This window comes from Protopterus annectens, chromosome 13.part0 (assembly GCF_019279795.1).
Source record: "Protopterus annectens isolate FY-2018-M chromosome 13.part0, PAN1.0, whole genome shotgun sequence".
NCBI lineage: Eukaryota > Metazoa > Chordata > Ceratodontiformes > Protopteridae > Protopterus > Protopterus annectens.
Genome location: NC_056747.1, coordinates 151,918,694 through 151,942,104, shown reverse-complemented (window position 1 = coordinate 151,942,104; position 23,411 = coordinate 151,918,694). Strand labels below are relative to the sequence as shown.

Here is a 23,411-nt window from a genome sequence, read left to right as displayed (position 1 = left end):
GAGAAAGTGCCTCACTGAGAACCGGAGAACGGCTTAGGAGAAGCTTTGTCGTCAGCTTTGGGCCTCAGTAGTCTCTCTCTCTCTCCTTTTCTTTGCATTCTTTGTGAACTCCGGTAGTCGGATGGCTATCCGACGACATTTCTGGATAATTAAACCAGCGTCCAAAATAGTTTAATGCAAAATCATACCGACGCTTAATAGTACATTGGTTAACTAGCACAAAACCGACAACCAAAAACATTGTGATCAGGGCCTAGGCAAGGAATACAGTAAGAATGGAAATCCTTATGAGTTATTTGCTTTTCCACAAGAAATACAATTATTTACTTTTTGTGACATAGGTCTGGAACAAGAAAAAAAGTTTCCCCAATGGGGTACTTAGCTTTATTGAAGACTTCGGATCTGAAACTCGAACATGAAAATCTCAGGAGTCGGCCGACCGGCACTTGAGAACCGCTTCTGCTTCGGGCACCGCGCAGCAAGAAAGACTAAAGAAAATGGTGTCGGTCGCATCTTTTATACCCCTGACGACCTGATGTCAGGGAAGGGGCGACAGCAGCCGGCGCAGGACCCAAGACTTTGGAATTCAGGCAGACTGAGGGCAACCTGCCAGCAGGATTACCCAAATGTAATGACTGCAACAGTGAAACACGAAGAACATGTGGTCATAACATCCCTGTATTCTTCCTTTACAAGACCCATTATTGAGTACAATGCCCCTTTCGGCATGTACCTCACAAAACAAGCTGCAGCTGGAGAGACCACAGAGGTTCCTCAACAGGAGAATCCAGGGCCTCAAACATCTACCCTACACAGATTGTCCCTCTACTCAGTCTCCTACAGACTCGTCAGAGGTGACCTCTGTCTGGCATACAAAGCAATATCAGACCCCGCATTGATGGTACTTACTGCATATCCGCAAGTCAAGCTCCACTCGAGTAACTCACACATGCGACCTCAACCAGGTCCGTGGCATCAACAGGACTGATTGGTGGGACAGATTTGTGTCAGAGACTACCCCTTTTGTGGAACCGACTCCCTCTCCACGTCAAGCAGCGTACCTCAAACCCTTTTTAAGCGCAACCTAGATAACTGGATGGGGAGCAGAAAATACACACCTGGGATTCCACCCATCCCCCTGCTGGACAGTGGCATCAGGTGCTGACTTGTTGGAACATTGGCTAAATTCTTGGCTAGGCTTGTTAAGGGCCTCAGGGCCAACAGCCTAGTAACTTCCTATAATCCTATGAGTTGATCCCACATTTCCCATTTTTTTCCTATGTAGTTTGCTCCTACCCTTTTCTGAAGATCCCAGTTTCAGTAATTTTATCTCTGTTAGTACCTTCTCTACTCCTAGTAAAGTTACTTTAAACTTTGATTTCCATTTTCTAGGAATCACTTTTTTGGCAGCCATCACAATTAGTATAGATGCAGTATTTTTGGCTTTTGAGAAAGTTTCCAAGACTTGGGATTGTGTGATAGCTGGGGACATACTGGTTTCTGATATTTATTGTGAGAATTTTGGACATGAGAAGAGGGTGAAAAAGCTGAGCTGAATTTATCGATGAGTAGGTTTTGCTATATCTTCAGCTTCAGTATTAGTGGTGTCATTTACAATCTAATCAGTGCACTGCAGCATTGCACTTCTTAGACTACGGACACAGCTTCAGAAGACCTTGTGGTTGTCTTTGACAGCTATTTTTCAGTTAAATCGATTATTTTGTTGTGTTGCACATTTTCCTTTACCACCTTCCCTTACCACTACTGATATCCTTTGCAATGTTATTTATATACTGATCTATGATATAGTGGTTATTGTAAAAACTACTTGTATCCTTTGCACTTACATTTTTACTTATGATTTTTCTTGGTGTTCTAGTATGTTTGCCATTTGGCCTGGGTTGTTGCTGAAAAGGGGCTTCTAACAGCCCAATCACCCACTTAATAAACAAGCAAACAGTTAAATCATCTGGAAATACTGTCGTTTTTACTTGTTTATTATAGGTTCATAGGTAGGTACTAGGCTATCTGTCCGAGGGCATTTATAAGCCTAGCCAGAGTGTGTCAGCTTTCGCCGCCCCATTGATTAACTGAGTCTCTGTCAAGAAGAGCCAATGAAGTGATCCCAGGGGTGTATTTTCTGTAAACCATCCACTCGTCAAGGTTTCTCTTGAAGAGTGTTAGTGAGGGGTTCTGCCTAATGTAGTTAGGCATTTTGTTCCAAAGCACGGGTAGTCTCTGACAGAAATCTATCACTCCAACATTTTCTATTTATTGTTGTGGCGTGGTTTAGCTCACTAGAGCAAGTGGATCACAGTGACTTGGATTTCTTTAGGTGGAGCATGTCCATCAATTCTGAGTTGGACATAGCTTTATAAGTCAGGCAGAGATCACTTCTGAGTAAGCAAAATGCGACTGAGTACAGTTGGAGTTTTTCCAGCTGGGCTGCATAGGACATATGTTTGACGCCAATAATCCTCTTGGTGAGGTACTTTTGTGGTCTTTCCAGCTGTTTAAAGTGTCTTGTGAGGTACATCCCAAATGGGGCATTGTACTCTATGATGGGTCCGATGAGTGACGAGAAGAGGGGCACTATAACCTCTTTACTTCTAGATGCGAACCCTTTAGTAATTAGATGGGCTACATAAAAGGATTTACTAACTACTTTGGCAATATGATTGTCGAAGGAGAGATTACTATCGACCTGGGTCCCCAGATCTCTTACCTCTTCTGTATTAAGGGGGCTGCCACCTATGTGGTAATTCATGGGTGTTTTGTTTTTCCCAAATGGGATGCTATGCATTTTTTGGCATTTAGCTTGAGACCATGACTTTGACACCAGGTGTCCGTCTCAGTAAGGCCCTTTTGGAAAATGTCGCTGTCAGCAAAGGAGTCAATTATGGCTCCCAGTTTGCAGTCATCGACGAACTTGGTTAGCCATAGTCCTCCTGTGTTTGCCTGTACTTTTGAGAAGTATATGTCGAACATTAGGGGGTCCCAGGACTGAGCCTTGTGGGACACCACTTGTGATTGGTTTAGAGTCGGACCTGGAGCCCGCTATTCTTACCGTGTGAGTTCTGTCTGTAAGCCAGTTGGCAACCTATCTCGTGACGTAGAGGTTTATGTTCAGGCTGGTGAGTTTTTCTATAATTCCCGAGTGGGGAATGGTGTCAAAAGCCTTGGCGAGGTCAAGGTAGGCTGTGTGAACTACCTTCCCCTCATCTATGTCCTTGGTGACTGCCTCGAAGAAGTCAATCAGGTTTAGTAGGCATGATCTGCCCTTAAAGCCGAACTGGGTCGGGTCAAGTGCTTGGAGGTTCCCAATGTCTTTGTTAATCAGTTCCGTGATGATGCGCTCCATAGCCTTGCAGACCAGGCTAGTCAGGCTTATGGGGCGATAGTTACCAGGATCAGTTGTGGCCCCTCCTTTGTGGAGCAGAATAACCGTTGCTGTGCGCCATTCTATGGGCACGTAGCCTGTGGAGAGGCTGAGGTTGAACAGTGTGTTTAGGTGGGGGGTTAGTTCGTTCTGCAGTTCATGCAAGACGCAGCCTGGGACACCATTTGGCCCCACTGATGCTGTGCTTTTGGCTTTTGAAAGGGCTGTTTTCACCTGTGCGTCTGATTTCCGGGACATTACACTTTTCCGGTATTGTTGTGGGCCCTTTTTGGGGGTGAGAGGGGGGTGAAGTTTGCACTGAATCCATCTGCAGGATGTTGGCAATATCAATGGGTTCAGTATATTTTGTACTAGCTCAGAGCATATCTGCAAGTTGTCACTTAGATTCTTGACATAGCTAAAGAAGGCATTGTGGTTATCTTTCAAATCCTTGGCAATTTTTCTTTCGAAGTTAGCCTTGGAGGATTTTATGAGGGACCTTAGTTTCTTACGGATACTGATCAGGAATGTCTTTCCTTCTTGGGATTTGCTTTTTTCTGAACTAGTTTCCTCCTCCTATTGTATAGCCTGTTTATGGCAGGGGTCCACCAGACTGGTTTCCTTCTCTTAGGGGAGTGAGTCTTGGTTTTGCTAGGGATGGCACGATCCATGCATCCTTGTAGGTGCTCGTAGAGTGCATTTGTAAAGGTTCCTGCATCTTGGACACTGTTATCCTTTTCACTGTGGTTTCCTTGGTTGGAGGTGGTGGTGTGGTGATCCAGAGTGATTAGTTTATGGTCTGATCTAACCAGTGACAGGTTGACCTCCGGTGTGGAACACCTGTCGCCCATGTTGGTGATGACCAGGTCTATAATGTTTTCACCTCTGGTAGTGAAGTTTACCAGCTGATCTAGGGCATTTGAGTTTATAAATTCCAAGAAGTGCTGGACCTGGGAGTTTGTATTTGAGTAGTTTTCCCAGTTAACGGTAGGGTAAATGAAATTGCCCAATATCAGGGTGTTTGGTAAGACCTTCATGTTTTCTAGTGTCTCCAGAAAGGCGGAGTGGTGGTCCTGGGTCATGGAGGGTGATCTGTAGCGGGCCACAATTTGCATTGCAGATTTGCCTGATGTTAGCTGCACATGGATGATCTTGTAGATATCATGCTATGCCACTAACCTGGAGGTGTAGGTATCCTTGATGAATATGAATACACCCCCTCCTTTTGTGTTTCGGTCCATGTTCTGTGGCCGAAATGTGTAGTATGAGTTGTAGCCTGGTAGTGCTGGAGTGCTCTGTGGAGCCTTGAATCAGGTTTCAGTTACTGCACAGATGTCTACATTCTCCATACTGAGGAGTGCTTCGAGCGCGTGCATTTTGAGATTTAAACTCCTGGCATTGAGTAGCATAACCCTCATTTTTTTTTTTATTTGTGATGTTTATGGAGGTGGATTTGACTTTTGAGCCTTGCCTAAAAAAGGCACTATGGGGGCAGCAAGAGCCTTGGCCAGTATTCGAAAGCCTAGGGGGCGACAGGTGCACGCAGTCTCTTGCGAAGCAACGAGGCTGGTCGAGCATGTCGTCCCAGGCTGACCGACACTGGATCCCCCTTTGAATGACAACAGAAACTTAGTCAATTGTTGAAATTGATCATTTTTTCTTTATACTGCGGTATCACTCATGGTGAGGGCAGGATGCTACTCAGGGTCAGGGTCATACCTGCCTGGGCTACATGATCAGAGAGCTCTTCCATGTCTCTTTTCATGTAGTCCAGGGAGGTACGTCTCAGGTCATTCACACCAACATGAACAATGACAGAGTCATATTTGTACTTGCTCTGGAGTGACCTGAGTGCTTGTGCTATGTGGCGGATTCTGGCTCCCAACAGGCAGCTAACAGTAACATTCTCCTTGTCCAGCCTAGTGAGTGGGACGTCAGTGTGCATGACTACAGAGTCGCCTATTACTAGTGTGTTAGGTATGTTATTTCGCCTTAAGGGCTGTGATTGTGCGGCACACTGAGTTTGTGTTTTATGTGTTCTCTGGTTTGTGATGGGAGGTGCAGGTTTTTTGTGTGTCTGCTTTGGAGGTCTGTGATGCTTTTGGAGGTTTTTATTTACAGCCTCAGAGTATGATTTTGTGTATTTGTGTGTATTTTTTGCCAGTGCTGGTTTAGTAGGTCTATGTGAGGCTGGAGGTGTTGGTGCAAGTGTTAACCTTCTCCTTATGACTGCCTGTTCCAGTCTTGGGTGGAGAGAGCTTAGCCTCCAATTTAGCTATATAACGGCATCTCTCACATATGCTAATGTTTTGTGGTAGGAAGAGAGGGTTTGTCTGTGTACATGAGATAGTTGCAACATTGCCTCAGGATACCCAGGTTCACCAGCTGGACTGGAGGGTATACCTGAAATTGCCCTTTGGTCATGCCTGAACAATAGGGTGAGCTGCTTAGTTGCTTGGTTGGTGAGGGGTGAATAATGAGCCTTGCCCTGCTGGGCAATCAAGTGTTGGGGTATATTAGTGCTTGCTATTAGGTCTGAGCAAGTGCTGGACTGTAGGATGCTTTCTAAGTGCTTAGGTTGAGAGCTAGACTACTTTCAATAGACAAACTGAAGAGGAGACTTGGTGGAGCCAAGATAAATTTAGCCCTAGCTAACCGGCGCTGCCCGGATGTGCAAAACCGTGCAAACACGGTTTTTACAGCAGGGAAATGAAAGAGATAGAAATTAGCCCAAAATGGCCTATAAACTACTAACTTCTGGGCTGGAACCACTCTTCCAGGGACAGATGGCTGCTCAAAGCTCCCTCTCTCACAGGTGAGCAGAGAAACCTCCCTCTATCCAAGTAAGGTATGGGCAACTCAGAAAATTGTAACACAGCCCTGAATTCCGCACTAGCCTGAAAACTGTACTATACTAGCTTAGAAAAGCGGGAAACAAGGAAATTTTTTTTTTTTAAAAGATAAGGCAAAAATAGTACAAAAATACACTTAAAACAGCTTTAAACGACTACAAACAGTAAAAAATGCATTTAAAACAGCTTTGGATGATTACAAGCAATCAGAAAATGCTTTTAAACAAATTACCCAATTAACCAGTAAAAAAAAACTCAAAACTGAGCCCTGTTCCTGTAGTCTTCAGACAAGTTCTAACTGCACACTCCTGCCACTGGGGTGCAGGGGAACCTTCTCTAAAAAGAAGGACTGGATTAGTGCTCAAGTTATACAAACAAAGCTAGATTCAGCAGGCCTGGATCTAGTCTATGCTACAACAAACAAGGCGCCCCAATTTCAGTAAGAAACAGTTCAAATATGCAGGCACTATAAGCCTTTAACCAGAAATTCCTAGCTTAGAAGGGCAGAGTCCAGCCTATCCTCCCACAAGACTGCAGACCACGAACCTTCTTAATGTAAAACAACTGGCCTGAAGCCCAAGTGCTTAAACCAGAACTAATACACTTTTAGAATAACAGACACTGAGCCTTCAATCTGCAGTTCCCAACTTAGAAGGATGTAAGCTACCTGTCCTGCCACAACAGTGCAGACCACAAACCTTCTTAATGTAAAACAACTGGTCAGAAGCCCAAGTGCTTAAACCAAAAGGCTTAGAATGATAGCTACACTTTAATCAGGTTACTACCAAGCAGAAATAAATACAACTGAATACTTTTAAGAAGGCCTGGATTAGTGCTCAACTTATGCAAACAAAGCTAGATTCAGCAGGTCTGGATCTAGTCTATGCTACAGCAAACAAGGTGCACCAGTTTCAGTAAGAAACAGTTCAAATATGCAGGCACTATAAGCCTTTAACCAAAGATTCCCAGCTCAGAAGAGCAGAGTCCAGCCTCTCCTCCCACAAGAGTGCAGACCACGAACCTTCTTATTATGTACAATTCATACCTATTAATTACTTAATATGTACAATTCATACCTAAACAAGTAACTTCCATGGCTATTCATAATCCAAAATGAATCTTAAGTGAAAGTTCTAGAAGAGTATTACATATCTGATGAAAATATTTAGTGTAACAAAGATCTGCTGGAAAAAACTGCCAGACAATAAGACAGTATTTAGCAAGCTATGGACTTTTAAACAGATGTTTTCAGATGCTACAACAATAAGATACAAAGCTTACCAAAGATCGTTTTGCATCTGGAAGAAACTGCCCAAATTCAGATAATAAATCTTCTTGTCCCCTGAAAAGACTGGCAACTTGAGCAAAAACATCCTCTTCTGTTATACCACTTCCTGATCTCCCTTTTAAATCTCTGGGGCTCAATTGCTCCTTCTGCAAAAAAACACAAACATGCATGTCCATGAATACCAAAAGAATATACACTTATTTATACACTGCTATTTATTCATCTTAATTTGTAGGATTGCAACACTTCTCATTTTCCTACAGTGTAATTTCTGGAAATTTTTGATTTCTAGCTACTACTCCAAAGTGATACAATATACATCAATTAGAATATTTTCAAATTGCTTCCCTAATCTTGATGAACTTAAAACATTTTTCTCCTCTTAAACCCCAGCAACAACAGTTGAAATTCTGCTTGCAAAGTTAACACTCAAAGAACCTGATAGTCAAAATTATACATAGGTGCTGGTGTGTGTGTGTGTGTGGGGGGGGGGGATAACCCAAGGAAAAAATAAAACTCTGCTGCAGGACAGGGTGAAAATTCTACTTTATATTCTAAAGAAACAGCTAATAACGAACAGCTGCTTGCTGAAACAATTGTAAGATATGACTCGGATATAAACAGTATCACAGAGCAGTAGTAAACAAAGTAAAGCAAAGGGAAAGAGACAGCAGTAATAATGCAGAACAAAGGAAATTATATGGCGTGAAAACTTTAAAGGCATGCAAAGTGAAGTACAGACCAGTTCACAAGTAGAAATACTGCTGATGCAAGAGCCAGGAAAGGAGAGGCAAATTACCGGAAGGGCAGTTTTTTTTTCTTTTAGAAGCACAGAAATGCCCTGAAGGTCAGTCAGATTAATGAATATTTTAAATGAAGCACAGAAGTATTACCACCTGACAGATAAAAGTTCAAACAAACTAGGTGGGTACAAATGTATGAGACAGACATAACAGACACGAAGTTCAAATCCAAGACAAAATACTGGAAGAAGTCCTCAGTAGAGTTGGGGTGTCACTAGTGATAAGGAGGTGGGCTAATATTATAATGGAACCAAAAGAATTTTAAATTAAATTTAAAAAAAAAGAAGTCAAATTAAGTGGATACATAATTTCTTTTCTACAGTGAAAGTACAGTTGTGTAAGTAAACTTACCTTAATAGTAGGTACTTAAAGTGATCACTGCTGCAATAGCCTTAAAAATATGGGTTGCATCGTATACAGCATGCAACAGCCAGACAGCTTCCAACGCTTTCAGAGTACATTCCATGCACCCAAATCATCAGTCAACTTGAGGTGAGCTGACAAAGTCAGGTGTGGACGTCATGCCAAGAGACAGAGGGAGGCTACAGCACTGACAGGAGAATGCTATGACTATAACAATAAAAGTCCAACCATGGCATAAAAACATACAAAAATGAAGAGGAGGGGTGGAGGAGGCAGTGATCCTTACAGTATCGACTGTTATGGTACATTTACTTAAACAACTATATTAATTTTATAACTACTGCCATAGCCTTAGCTATAAGATTAGATTACTACAGCTTACACTGACTGGGAACAGGAAAGATGAGGGTCCAGGAGCACCTGGGGAATGGTCATAGCAAAGCTTGTTCTAGACCTAGAGAAGGAATCTAGTTTATAGTGCTTTGTAAAAGAGTACACAGAGGACTAAGTTTCTGCTTTTAGAATATTTCTAGCATCCAACCCTCTCCGAATCTCCACAGATGAAGCCAATGTCCTGGTACAGTGTGTCTTGACCTTGTCTGGAATGTTTTGTTGTGGTAATAGCATAAAGACAACAATTTTTGAAATAGTCTGTTGACAGTTGGCCCTTTTTTTCTTAATTCACAATGAATGAACTTGATCAGAAATTCTGAAAGATTTTGCTCTGTCAGGATAGTACCAGAGTTCTCTGTAGACATTAAAGATAGGAAGCATCCGTTCTCCCTCATTTTTAGGTTCTGGAAAGATGACAGGGAGATGGATAGCTTGGCTTAAAGTAATTTCAGATATGACTTTAGATATAAATGAAAGATTAGTTTTTAAAGAAAGCCTACATTTGGGGAAATTGATAGAAAGAAGACCTGCCATGAGAGCTTGCAATTCCGATATTAATTGCTCTGACCTCTGTGAGAAGATTTAAGTTCCTTGTTAAGTACCTCAAGTCAGATTGATAAGATGGTTGAAATGGAGCAAGAGGTATTTCTTCTAACAAAAAATTAAAATCTCAATGATTACCCACTTGCTTTCTAGAAGAATTCTTATGCAACACCCCTTTCAATTTCAAATGAGGTTGCACTGAGAGAGGGGGATCCATGGCAGACATCTTGAAATGGCTAGCAAGTGAACCTTGATGGAGAAGTGGGACAGGTCATAGGATTGTAACTTGCACAAACACAACAGAATCACAGAAACAATGGCCCTGAATGGGTGCTGGTTCCTTTGCTGGCATCAACTAGAAAACCTTTTCCATTTGCTAATCTATGATTTTCTAGTACCAGGCTTTCTTGTCTCCTTTAATAGCTGCTGCACATCTTCAGAGAAAGGGTGCAAAAGCATTAAAATTACATCATCCAGGCAGTCAGTTACAGTTTGTTGTAGTCGGGATGTATCAAACACCCCTAGTCTTCTGTGAACAAATACGGTTGATGTGGAAATATGTAATAATTTCCCCTGACCATTTTGAAAAGGAAGAACCACTTTTGTCTGATCCAGAAGGGAGTCACCACACTGAATCTTTGGAATAACCCTGGATATTAATGAAAAGGATGGAAAAGCATACTGGAACATTCCTGTCCATAGAAAAAAAAAGCATCGCTCTTACAGGCTTTCTTGCAGAGTCCTGGAATAGAATTTTTCCAACTGTTTGAAAGCAGCATCAAACAGATGTATCTGAGATGTTCATCAAAGCTGGATTAATTCTTGGAAGACCCACGATTCACTTTCAATTTGTGAGGGTCTGCTGTGGTCCTGCTCAGCTTGCTTAGCATACAATTTTGACAAATCTGACAGCACCTAAGATCCCTATAAAGTGAGACTGTGCAGAAAAGTTATATCCTAAGCTACCATGGCTAATCTGCATAGTTATATCCCAAGCTACCATGGCTAATCTGCATACAGGTGAAGAACTGGTTCCACCTTGCTTGTGTACTACATTACTGTGGTGTTGTCTGTAAACACTTGAAGGGTTCCAAGAGTCCATAAATGGTGGGGAACTAAGAACATTTATAAGAATCAACATCTCTTTTATGTTTGTGTTTTGCTCTATCTTTTCACTCCAAAGCCTCTGCTCTGTTGTGACGGACTATGCTGGAGCAGAAAGGGGGAATGAGAGGTCTGGATTTTGAGAAATCTTGTTTCTTAAACACAAATTTTCCCTTATTACAAATCTGAAAAATGGAATTTGAAACTTCAGGGGATGCTAACGTTGAGGCCAGAGAGACTTCAGGAACCACTGGATTTCTTCTCGTATGAAGTCAACAGGTATCATGAGTATCACAGATGCCATGAGACCCAGTATCCCAAGGAATTCCTTTGCTGAGATGGAAGTCTGAGTGGAAAATTCAGGAAAAGATCTAAATATAGATCTATTTTTTCCTCTGGAAGAAAACCTCTTTGAAACAAGATGTCCAGAAGATACCCCAGGAAAACAATCTTGTGAGGAGTCATCAAACAAGACTGATGCAAGTTCTCTTGGAATCCCAGCCTGTGAAGGAGATCTCTTATCCAACTGAGAGATTACAGATGCTTTGAAAAAGATTCTGCAAAAATAAGCATTTGTCTAAATATGGAAAAATGTGAATACCTTGCGGTCTGCAGTACTATCAGTGGAACCAAGCACTCTTTGATCACCGTTGGACCAGAAGAAAGACCAAAGGTTAATAATGCAGCATTACAGATAATGTGATACAGATCCAGACATACAAAACCTTAAAAATAAAAAAACTTCTGAAATTTGGAATTATAGGAATGTGGTGATATGGATATTTTACATTTAAAGTCACAAGAAAACTCAAATGGGGAATAAGGGGTAACAAGTTGTGAAGTGACAGAATTTTGAACTTGGGAATTGTCACAAAATGATTTAGAAAAGATAAATCCAGAACTGGTCTCCAACAACCTTCTTTCTTTTTGACCAAGCACATCCAGAAATAAAATCCTTCCCCCACCTCAGGGGGAGAAAAAGCTTGTATCACTCCCTGAGCAAGTATATGCTGAATTACAAGATGGAAAAGAAAAGTATGGTCTGGCAGGTGAGGAGGAATCATCCAAAAGGGAAGGAGAGACTCCTACAGTCATCTGTAACCTTGACGGGTTACTGTTAGAACCCATCTGTCTCAATATGTTCCCAGAGAAATGGAGGATCAGATATTCTGGGAGGATTAAGTAACTGCAGGGTGGTGGTGGTGGTGGGGGGGGTTGGAAATACTTCATATAGTCATTCACACTTTTATTAGACTATCCTTTGTTCCATTAAGAAACCTCCCTGCCACTGCTAACATTTGCTTTTCAGCAGCTTGCTACGAATGTATATTTTTATTTTTTAAAGAAAGTTGTCCAAGGAGCATTAAATTTATTTTATTTTACATTTTTTTATAAGGATAGTCCGACTGGAAACATGTCCACTTTCAGTGGAGGCCCGTGGAGAAAAGCTCCACATAGACAAACTTACATAGAGTAGACAGAAGTTAGCAAACTATTATAAAAACAAAGTGATTATATACAGTGGCTTAGTAGTGTTCCCTAGTAGGGACTCGCAATTCTCATGGACAGACACAATTAAAAGTAAGAGACATCATATTGGAAGCAGAGCTTGGTGACGTAGTTACAAGTTATGATAATTACAGAATATGCTTTCAGTTTATAACTTAATCAGGGTTGGTACACGGGCATAGCCAATTCACTTTGAGATACTGTTTGAGTTTTTTTTTTTTTTTTTTTTAAGAGACATTTGGAGGATTGTAGGGTTATATAGTTTTGCAACAAATTCCAGGTTTTGCCAACAAAGTTGGCAAACAGGGATTCACCGGCAGAGTTATTACCTTTGTGGGGTTGGATCAGTAGTTTTATCGGCTGACCATAGGGATCTCAGGTTGCTATATGGCTTAATATTTTTAAGTGAGGGGGTATCCTCATGGCGGTATAAAATTTTGTGCGCTTTTAAGAGTTGATTGAAATGAACTAAGCTGGGCAGTTCTAGTCACTCTAGTTGTTTAAGGTTCTGACAGTGGTGGGTTCTATAGGTGGAGCCGGTGGCGAATCTGGCAATGATTGTAGCTATGGGACAGCTTACCTAGTTCGGATTTGTTGAGGTTTGAGAGTACAGGTGAGGCATATAAAAGAGTACAGAGTAGGTGTCATCGGGCAATTGCAGTCCTAGCCAGTGGGATTAAAAATGTCTCGTTTCTATACAGTGATCCAAGCTTCTTATTGATGGGTCTGTATGGTTCTGTTGACCTGTAAAATTTGAGATTATGGTCTATGATAACCCCTAGCAGTTTGGTGTGAATCTGTGGCAATAGTGGTACCATTGTTAGATGTGACAGAGAATGAAAGAGTGGTAAATCTACTAGTGGGGGAGAAGAGTAGAAGTTTAGTTTTATTGAGGTTCAGAAGTAGCCATTGGTTGGTGAGAGCCAGTTCTCGACAGTGTTAAATGTATTTTGGGTTTGCAGTTCGGATGGGGAGGTGGCTGAGCACATCAGAGTGGAACCATCTGCATACTGAATGCAGGTAGCTTTAGGGATAGCAGTGTGAAGGTTGTTGATAAAAATAGAGAAAAGTAGTGGACCTAGTATGGACCCTTGAGGGGCACCAAGTGTGAGAGGCAGTTGGCTGGAGAGTTTGCCCTGCCATAGTATCGCCTGTTGTCTACCAGTCAGGTAGGACTGGAACCACTGGACAGCAGGCTTGTTGAGGGAAATAGATTTTAGTGAAAGAATGAGAAGTTCACAGTTGACCATGTCAAAGGCTTTTGATAGGTCAAGAAAGAAGGCGGAGGTTAGCCTACTGTCATTCCGGTTTTGGTTTATGGCAGTAGTAAAGGAAAGGAGGGCTGAGGTGGTGCTGTGGTATGGCCTGAAATTATGCTGAGAGTTGGATAGTAAGTTAGTCTGTGTAAGGTATTGCATTAGTTGCTTGTTTACACATTTCTCCATTATTTTGGCTAGTGGGGAAAGAATGGCAATGGGTTTATAGTTGGATATGTCTGAGGAGCTACCACTTTTATGGAGTGGGATGATGCAAGATATTTTCCAGAGGGGGGGGATAGCATTTTTGGATAAGGCTCTGTTGATGAGGATAGATATGGGACATGCAATGGCATCTGCAGCTATTTGTAGGTACTCTCAGGGAGGAGGTCAGCAGCGAGGGTAGTAGGTTTTTTATAAGTCTTTTGATAAAACTAGTGGATATTAGTTGGAAGCTAAATTCGGGGCGATTATTGGGTAATTAGGTGTGTGGTTTAAGTTAAAGGGAGTTAGCTGACTTGCTAGGGATTGGACTGTTTCAGTGAAAAAGTTATTAAAGGTGCTAGCTATGGTCTCTGGGGAACGATGGGTGTAGTTAGCTGGCGTTGGGGTGGTGGAATTACCTGGATGAAGTAGTTGAAGTCTGCCCAGAACTTTTGAGGGTTGTTATGCTGTTTTTGCAGGAGATTTTGGTAGAAGCTGAATCCCTTGGCAAAATTAGATAAGGGATAAAAAATCCAGAAGATCTCAAATCAGTTTCCGCTCTTACCACACTTTTTAATTTCCACAGGGGCAGGGGTCAAAAAGCCAGTTCTCTATCCAAGGGAGAATTCAAAATTTAATTTTTTACATCCGCAGGAGATTTTGAGAAGGTAGCCAGGCAGACTTCATTACAGTTCCAGTGGCAGCAACCTGAAAGTCACATTAGCAGAATCATAAGCACATTTCAAACAGTGGGTAGTCACATGAGACACACACGACACCAAGTTGCACAAAGCAGATTTCACCACACAAGAGGAAACAGATGCCAAAATATTTATATTCTCACTTGAGTCAAGCATAAATCAACACATGAGCTTGATAGTTGGGAATTCTAGAAAGTGTTGGGAAAGAATACACTTTTCCCTCATATTTATTAAAAGCATTCACATCTTTGTCAGGAGGAGAGGGACTAGTATTAGCCAAATAATTACCAGCAGTTTGGCTGATGGTTTAGATCTGGCAAGAGTGTATAAAATGTAAATGACTGAAGCACTTCATAAACATAATCTGCTTTCTTGAGGGCAAAAGCCTGGTTGTTAGGAAATTACAGGCTGTGACAAAAACATCCTCAAAGCAGACAGAATAGGAGTAGGTTTTGGAAATTGCAGTTGTAATGAATCAGAATACTTTCTGAGAGAATGAGAAACATTACTGTTTTCCCACTGAAGCAACTAATTCATTCTAGAAATAGTTTCAGAGAAAAGAACATTCTTCAAAATTACTGGCCAACCTCTCCTCAGAATCTGATTCAGAAATCTGCAGAGATAATGCATTTTGTGATTCACAACCATTTGAAGTTAAACTCTCAAATCTCTGCAGAAAATGAAGAACCCCCTCCCCCCTTTTTTTTAACCATACAAGAAAGGTCAAGAGCTAAACAAAATGAATTAGTCCTGTCTATGGTTTCCGACACAGAAAAAATGTATGTTTAAAGTTTTTTTTTTTCTTTCCAATAGGAAAGTCTGGGCAAAAATCCTTCCAGGAATGGGCATGCTTTCTGGCTAAGCAAAGTGACACACTCTGCCTCTTCTCCGAGGACTGACAAAAGTGGCTTTCCCTTGCCCACCAAAGGGACTTCAACTGTCACAGACGAGCTTCTAACTCCCCAGTCCATCTATGGTGGCTGTAGGAAGCACACCAGCAGGACCCAAGGAAAAAGATGAATGGTACAAGGATCCAGGTTTCATCACTGCAGAGTTATCCATCTGAGACAAAGGTATTTTATCAACCTGCTGTGGTGACAAAGGCTGCTAAGCTGTCTTTTTCGTTGTGTGTCTGGAAGAAGGTACAACAGAGAAACTTGTAGGTTGCACCACGGTAAATCAAATCAAGTTACCAGGCTAAGGGAAGGCCCTTGCAGCAGTTGTAAAAAAAATAAAAAAAAATTCTGCCCTGTAAAAAGCACTTCAAACACTTCCACATTCCCCAAAAAGTACAGTTTTGTACCTACCATAAATGTAGATGTTCGAAGATCCACATTGCTGCAGTCCTGACACTTGGGTAGTCCGCTGTCCACGGTCGGCCCGAATATCAAAGTATAAGGCTGACGTCGGTCATGGCGCATTTAACTGACGTCAGGACGTCAGGGTACAAATGCGCATGACCGGCGTCATATCCTCAGTCTTTTCTTGCCCCAGATGTCAGAAGACCTTAAAAACAAAGGTCAAAACCAAAAGACAGCAAACAAATAACCAACCACCCTTGCACTAACTATATATGTACAATACATATACAATATACACAATATGTACAACCCAACCCACACAACCACCTCCAACTACAGAGGGGAAGGAGGGAGGGTAAATTGGACTGCAGCAATGTGGATCTTCGAACATCTACATTTATGGTAGGTACAAAACTGCACTATGTTCTTCATCTCACATTGCTGCAGTCCTGACACTTGGGTAGAATCCCAAAGCAGAGGTAAGGGAGGATGGCTAACTATAAGGAAGCAGGAGCTGCCAAAATGCCCTGCAAAACCGCAGTGGCAAAACCAGCCCTGGACTTAGAGTAAAGTGGCAGGTGATAATGCTTAGAGAAAGTATGCACAGAACTCCAAGTAGCTGCCTCCAAAATATCCTTGGTTGCCACCCCTCAAAAGCTGTTGAAGTGGCAGTAGCCCTAGTGGAATGAGGCCTAATCCCAGCTGGAACCTCCTTGCCATTATGGGAATAACAGAAAGCAATGCAAAACCCAATCCACTTAGAAATAGTTTGTTTTGACACAGGCTTGCCCTGAGAACTCAAAGCAAAAGAAACAGACAACTGCTGAGACTGCCTGAACCCTTTAGTTCTGTCCAAATAATAACGCAACTGCCTGTGTACATCCAAAGTGTGCAAAATCTTTTCCCCCTTATTTTGGGGATTTGCATAAAAAGTAGGCAAATGAATAGTCTGGTTTAAAGCCACACTAGAAACCACCTTAGGCATAAAGGAAGGATTAGTACGTAATGATACCCTATCCTTATGGAAAATCAAGAAAGGCTCAACTGCCATAAGGGCCTGTAATTCAGAAACCCTTCTTGCAGAGGTAATGGCCAACAAAAAAGCAGTTTTCCATGATAAATATTTCAACTCAGCAGTAGCTGCAGGCTCAAAAGGTTGTAGAGTGAGTTTCTCCAACACAAAATTGAGATCCCAAGCAGGAGTAGGAGCTCTTCGTGGGGGTCTTATATTCTTTGCCCCTCTAAGAAATTGCTTGAACAAAGGACGAGAAAACAATGGCGGGTCGCAATCATAGTGAGCTGAAATTGCTGCAGCATGAACTTTAATAGAAGAGAAAGACAAACCTTTGTCTAGTAACTCAGTAAGATATTGAAGAGCCACACACAAATTAGGCTCAGAAACATCAAAATCTATTGCTGCACTCCAAAATAAAAATCTCTTCCATTTATCAGCGTACACTTTCCTTGTACTAGGCCTTCTAGCTTCCAAAATAACATTCAAAACTTGCTGAGGAAGTGGAGGCCCATTATGGTTCAAAACAGAATATGCCAGGCTGTTAGGTGCAGAGAGTGAAGCTTGACATTGAGCAAATGGCTGTCCACCTGTGACAACAGGTGTGGAATCGAAGGCAAAGGTCATGGAGGCTTCTGTACTAGACTTCTTAGTAATGGGTACCAGTGCTGTCGAGGCCAATCTGGAGCTATTAAAATCATCCTTGGCTTGTCCTGTCTGACCTTCAGAAGTACCTTTGGGAGGAGAGGCAGAGGTGGAAAGGCATACACATGAAGATTGCTCCAATTGAAAGAAAGAGCATCCACTCTCCAAGCTGTGGGATGAAAGCATTTTGTGCAAAACTTTGGCAGCTGATGGTTTAGTGGAGAAGCGAACAGATCTATGTCTGGAGTTCCCCATGACACTGTCAATTTCTGAAATACATGAGGATCCAATTTCCACTCGTGGGGATCCATAATTCGTCTGCTCAACACATCTGCTAAGGAGTTCTGTGCTCCTGGCAGAAGCCTTGCCTGAAGATGGAGCTGTAAACTGAGAGCAGTCTCCCACAAAATCATTGCTTGCCTGCATAGAGGATAAGAATGCGTTCCCCCTTGCTTGTTGATGTACCACATGACAGTTGTGTTGTCTGTTAGAATCAACACCTGTCCTGGAAGAAGGAATTCCTTGAAAGCTATTAATGCAAACTGGACTGCTAACATCTCCTTCATGTTGATATGTAGATGTTGTAGTCTGACAGGCCACTTGTTTTGTATCCACTTTCCATTTAGATGAGCTCCCCAAGCTTTGTCCGAGGCATTTGTCGTTAAAATCTGACTTGCCTCTGGCCGGGTCACAGAGAGTCCCTTGTTTAGGTGACATTCCTGAGCCCACCACAAAAATTCCTTCTGAATGCAAGGTATTATTTGAATGACAGTGTCCAGATCCTGGCAGTGCTGTGTCCATGCATTTTTGAGATACCATTGTAGCTTCCTCATATGCAGTTTGGCATTGGGAAGCACCAGAATACAAGATGCCATGAACCCTAAGGCTTGAAGGACTGTCCTTGCAGTCAGCCCGGACTGATGAGATAGTTGATGGAAGTAAAGGGATAGACTCTTTTGTTTGTCCGGGGTTAACAAGGCCATCTGGGCTGCTGTATTCAGTCTCACACCCAGAAAGCACATGTCTTGAGAGGGTACTAGACTGGACTTTATTTCGTTCACAGAATACCCTAGGCATCTTAGCACTGCTATCACATATTCCAAATGATGAAGAAGCTCTTCCTTCCTTGAGCCAGAATTAGGCAGTCGTCCAAATAAGGATAGATCTGTATTCCTTTTAGTCTGAAGAAAGCTATCACTGGAGCCAGAACTTTCGTGAACACTCTGGGCGCAGTAGATAAGCCAAAGGGCAATGCAGAGAACTGATAGTGAGAAGTCCCAGCTCGAAAGCAGATACTTTCTGCAACTGAGTCTGATAGGAACATGAAGGTAAGCCTCCTTGAGATCCAAAGTTACCATCCAATGATCTTTGCCCAGCAGAGGTAAAAGCTGCTGCAACGTCAACATTTTGAACTTGGGAATGTCCAGATAAGTGTTGAGGATAGATAAATCCAAAATTGGTCTCCACGTGTTCCCCTTCTTTGGTACTAGGAACAGGCGAGAATAAAATCCTAGGCCCACTTCTGGCAGAGGGACCGGCTGTATGGCCCCTAGTTGGAGCAACAGAGAAACTTGTTTGTGAGCCTCTATTCTTAGTTGAGGAGGAACGTCTGGCATGCCTTTGAAAGGAGGCAAGGTATGGAAATAAAACCTGTAGCCGTGGTGTATGATATCCAATACCCATCTGTCCTGGGTAATTAAACTCCAATTTTCTCTGAAAAGTGCCATCCTTCCTCCCAAAGGTGCTGCCAGGCAGGCAGGCTCTGGCAGCTGAAAAGGTAGGTCATTGGGTCTGCTTACGAAAGGACTGACCCCTGCCCTCACCCGAAGCCTGTGCAGGAGAACTCCCTGTCCAAGGCCTGAAAGAGCCCTGAGCTCTGCCCTTACCACGTCTAGATCTACCCCTAGACTGGGAATCATAAGAAGGATACGTCCACCCCTTAGTAGGCCAATTTCTACTAAACTTTGGAGGCTGGACCTGCAAAAAATCTTTAACAGTCTGCATAGACTTAGCCTTGTCTTCCATTTTCTTCAAGACTGTCTCAACAGGAGGACCAAACAACACGTCAGATTGTAAAGGAGCATCTAAAATCCTTGTTTTAACATGTTCAGACAAATTCTGATCCCTCAGCCAGGCGTGCCTGCGAAGAACAGTCCCAGTGGCAGCCACCCTAGACGAGGCCTGTACAGCATCAAAATCACATTGCAAAGAATGTTTACCCACCTGTTCAAAAACATGTACTAAATCTTGCAACTCTTTACAATCAATACCTACTGCCAGAGCATCAACCTTAGACTTCAATTGTGAAAGGAGATAGTTTTGGTATTTCAACATGTGAAACTGGCAATTCAGAGCCCTCATAGCAAGAGTGGAAGAAGTATAAACTTTCTTTCCCCATCTATCCAAGGCCCTAGCCTCCTTGTCTGTAGGAACCGGGTTCTTAACAACAGAAGCCTTAACACCCTTAGGCCCCTGGCTAACAGTTTCTGGGTCTGCCCTAGGACTCTTAAAAAGATACTTATGAGCTTCAGGCACCCTGTAATACCTATCCGGTTTAACAGGAGCAGGAGGCAAAGAATCAGGATTAAGAGAAGCCTCAGTAAAAACATCTTCCACTACATCCAAAACAGGAGGTATAGCCAAAGGCCTATGCTGGGGTAAAACAGAAATTCCCTAAGCCGTTTCCTGGAATCAGAGAAGTCCTGACCCTCCCACTTAAAATGCTCCCTCATGGAATGGAGAGTTTCTGAAAAGAAAAATCCTCAGGAGGAGTAGCAGAAGGAGTAGAATCATCCACATCAGAATCAGAATAAGGAGAGTACTCCTGTAAGTCTTCAGCGAAGACTCTGAAACATCTGAAGCTTGCTCAAAACCCCCAGCTCAGGCTCCATCCTAGGCCTCTTAGCAGGAGGGGCATAGAACCCTAATTAAAGTAATCAAATCTTCTGCCATTTTAAGCATATGCTTCTTGGGCATAGTACCTGAAGAGCTAGGAGTAACACCAACTGAAGCTAAACCTGGCCTGCTCCTGGGAGAAGCCTTAGAAACAGAAGGAGAGGGCCTAGCCACCTTAGGAAGGGAAGGGAGTATAGTAACCTGAGAAGCCCCCTCAGCCTGACTTGCCTCCTGAGAGGCCACATCTTGCAATAATAAGGTCTCACTCTGGGAACACAAAGAAATCTCCGGTGGAGCCACCGGCTCCACCGACACCTCTAAAGAACCGGCGTCCGGTACAGGCAGTTCTTCTAGCCTAGGCTTAACTCTCTTGTGCTTGCGCTTCTTGAGGCGGGCGTGAGCATCCGGCGGCATGTTATAATTGCACCGCTTCCCAAAGACTAACCTTGCACAATCCAACCGTCTCTTTATAGTGCGTTTATTAAATCTAGCACAAGAGCGACAGCCAACAACGTCGTGCTCAGGCCCTAAGCAAGGAATACACAAAGTATGATAATCTCTATGCGGTATCTGTTTCCCACAAGAAGCGCAATTATTAACTTTTCTGACATCCGGTAAATGACTGAGGCAAGAAAAACTAAAATATTCTAGCGAGTACTTAGCCAACTTTGAACTCGGTCTGAAACTTGTAAATCGAAAAATCTCAGAACGCCAACCGGCACTTGCAATGCTGCTTCTGCATCGGACCATGCGGCAAAAAAGACTGAGGATATGACGCCGGTCATGCGCATTTGTACCCTGGCGTCCTGGCGTCAGTTAAATGCGCCATGACCGACGTCAGCCTTATACTTTGATATTCGGGCCGACCGTGGACAGCGGACTACCCAAGTGTCAGGACTGCAGCAATGTGAGATGAAGAACATCTAAAAATAACAACTTTTACCACAGAAATAATGCCTTTAAAAGTTAATTTTCCCATAAAAGTAAAAATGTAACAGTCCCATTTAAAAATTATACAAATATCACTTAACAGTCACTAAAACACTATCCTAGCTAAGTTTAATACGTTTTATAGAAAAATCAATATTTTCTGCCATAAAAAGTAAAGTGAAAGATTTTTACCCTAAGAGAACTTATCTGCCAGCAAAGGGAAGTCTTAGATGGCCCTGATCCCCAAAACACCTCAGAGGAGGGCTCTATTCCATGGCAGGAAAGCTTGAGGGGGTTTGGTACCCAAACCTGTCTTTTAGTCAGCTCAGCTCGAGTTAACACGTTTGGGCAAGTGTAAGGTGCCCTGAAAGCTTTGGAAGCTGTCTGGACACGATACAAACTATTTAGCTAAAGTAACAGCAGCAGCTATCAAATGAAGAGCATTGCATGGTCTATGGTTCTGTTCTGTTTTTATGTATTTTTTTTTTCAGAATCTTTCTGCATACGTCAAACATTTGTTTTTCCAGAGTCTTTTTTTTTTTTTTTGCCAACCATCCAGCCTCCCTCTGATCAGATATTACACCATCCAATGTTGGAGGCTGTCAACCAGGCAGCTTCAAGTGTGCTTTACGCACTCAATAACATCCTGGCAATGACAGCAACTTTCATTTTTATGTCCTAACCCCACCCTTGTGGAGGCATTACATTTGTGCCATGAAGGCCACCTACACCATTCTATCTGCACATAAATGCTCTCCCACATGCTCCATCGAGGACTACCATCATGACTTTGGGCGAACACAAACATCTTCCTAACAATGATTCTGTATATTGCCAAGGCCCAGTCATTAGAACAGTGTCAGAAACTGGGTGGGAGCAAGCATCTTGTCCCACCACCTCCAGGATGAGCATGTCCATCCTCCTTGTATGTGCTGTTGAGTGCACTAATCTAAAAACTCAGACCACCTGGACTGTGGTTACGGCTTTCTCTCTCTACACAACCAGAAAATTAACATAATTGTCTCCTAAGGTTCTACGGTACATTTAATTCTCCTTCACATACTCAATGCACTTTACATCTATGCACTACTGTGTCACATGTGCATGATTTTTCTCTGATCTACAGTATAATACCCATGGTATTGTGTCAATAATTCCAGTAATTACTACTATACAGCCTTAAATCGACCCCCGAGCATCTGTCTGTATATAATTTTCATTCATTGCTATATTATTTAGTGCACATCTTTATAAAACTAATTAAGCAATTTAGGTAAGTAATTTTTCAGACAGTGTTCCATTCAGTAGCTTATCATGGCTAATCCTTTAAGCAGCTAAGGTTATCCAGTATATGGAGCACAGAGATAAAGCAGCAGTGGAAAGCCTAACTCTAAGAACCACAGATATAATGTTAAGCTTGGACAAGAGCCAAAGACATTAAGTAAGGCAGGGCAGCTTTTTACCTAAAAGACAGATTTCAAAGTGTGTAGCATACATACAAAGTAAAAAGTTTATATTTTCATGTCATACATGTAGATCAATGTGTATGTTGAACCTAGTCAGACACTGTAGTCAAAGAGCATGTGCAAGAAGAGTGCCATTTTCTATAGTCATTGAGTGCGAGTGCTAGCCTGAATGGAAATGCACATGCCAGTGTGTATGAAGTAACGAGTCAGTTAGTAAGCATATGAAGTTCGAAGTATATGTTCCAGTTATAGCTCCTGATGGATTTATGTACAGTAAAGGACTTGAACACATACCCAGCGTCATTGTCTCATTTGAAAACATGAGCCATGTGACATGGTGTCAGAATGAGATCTGAAGTTGAAGCAGCTCACAAACCATGAGGCATGCAACTAGAAGGGGAGCAATATCCAGGAGTGAACACGCAAACAAGTAAGTGGTTATTTGAAGTTGCAAATTTGTTTCAAATGATTTTCAGTCACCAAACATGTGGCATAGCGTTCAAAGTAATTACCAAGTTATTCGAAATGTCCGAAATAGTGACATAGTGATTAAAATGTTTGAAATAATCTCCAAAGTATTTAAAATGTTCGAAAAGGCTAAAATGACAGAATTTTTTCACAATGTTTGACTTTTTCGCAGTAACTAAGACTTTTTGAAGTGTCCGAAGTGTCCGAGGTATTTGCAGTGTTAAAATAAAGCATTTTCTGTGAGGTAGTTCTGCATCTCTGCATTACTTATTTTGTATAGTTTTGTGCTTTTCACTGCA

The 23,411-nt window shown here is 42.3% G+C and overlaps 1 protein-coding gene across 2 annotated transcripts in view; it reads right to left on the bottom strand.

Moving 5' to 3' along the window:
• SIN3B (SIN3 transcription regulator family member B) overlaps positions 1-23,411 on the bottom strand; it is a 1,843,877-nt gene that overhangs the window by 1,498,112 nt on the left and 322,354 nt on the right. For both annotated transcript variants that reach the window (XM_044090740.1, XM_044090739.1), the window contains one exon: positions 7,513-7,665. In XM_044090740.1, coding sequence (XP_043946675.1) covers positions 7,513-7,665 — 153 coding nt within the window. The remainder of the gene's footprint in view (positions 1-7,512; positions 7,666-23,411) is intronic.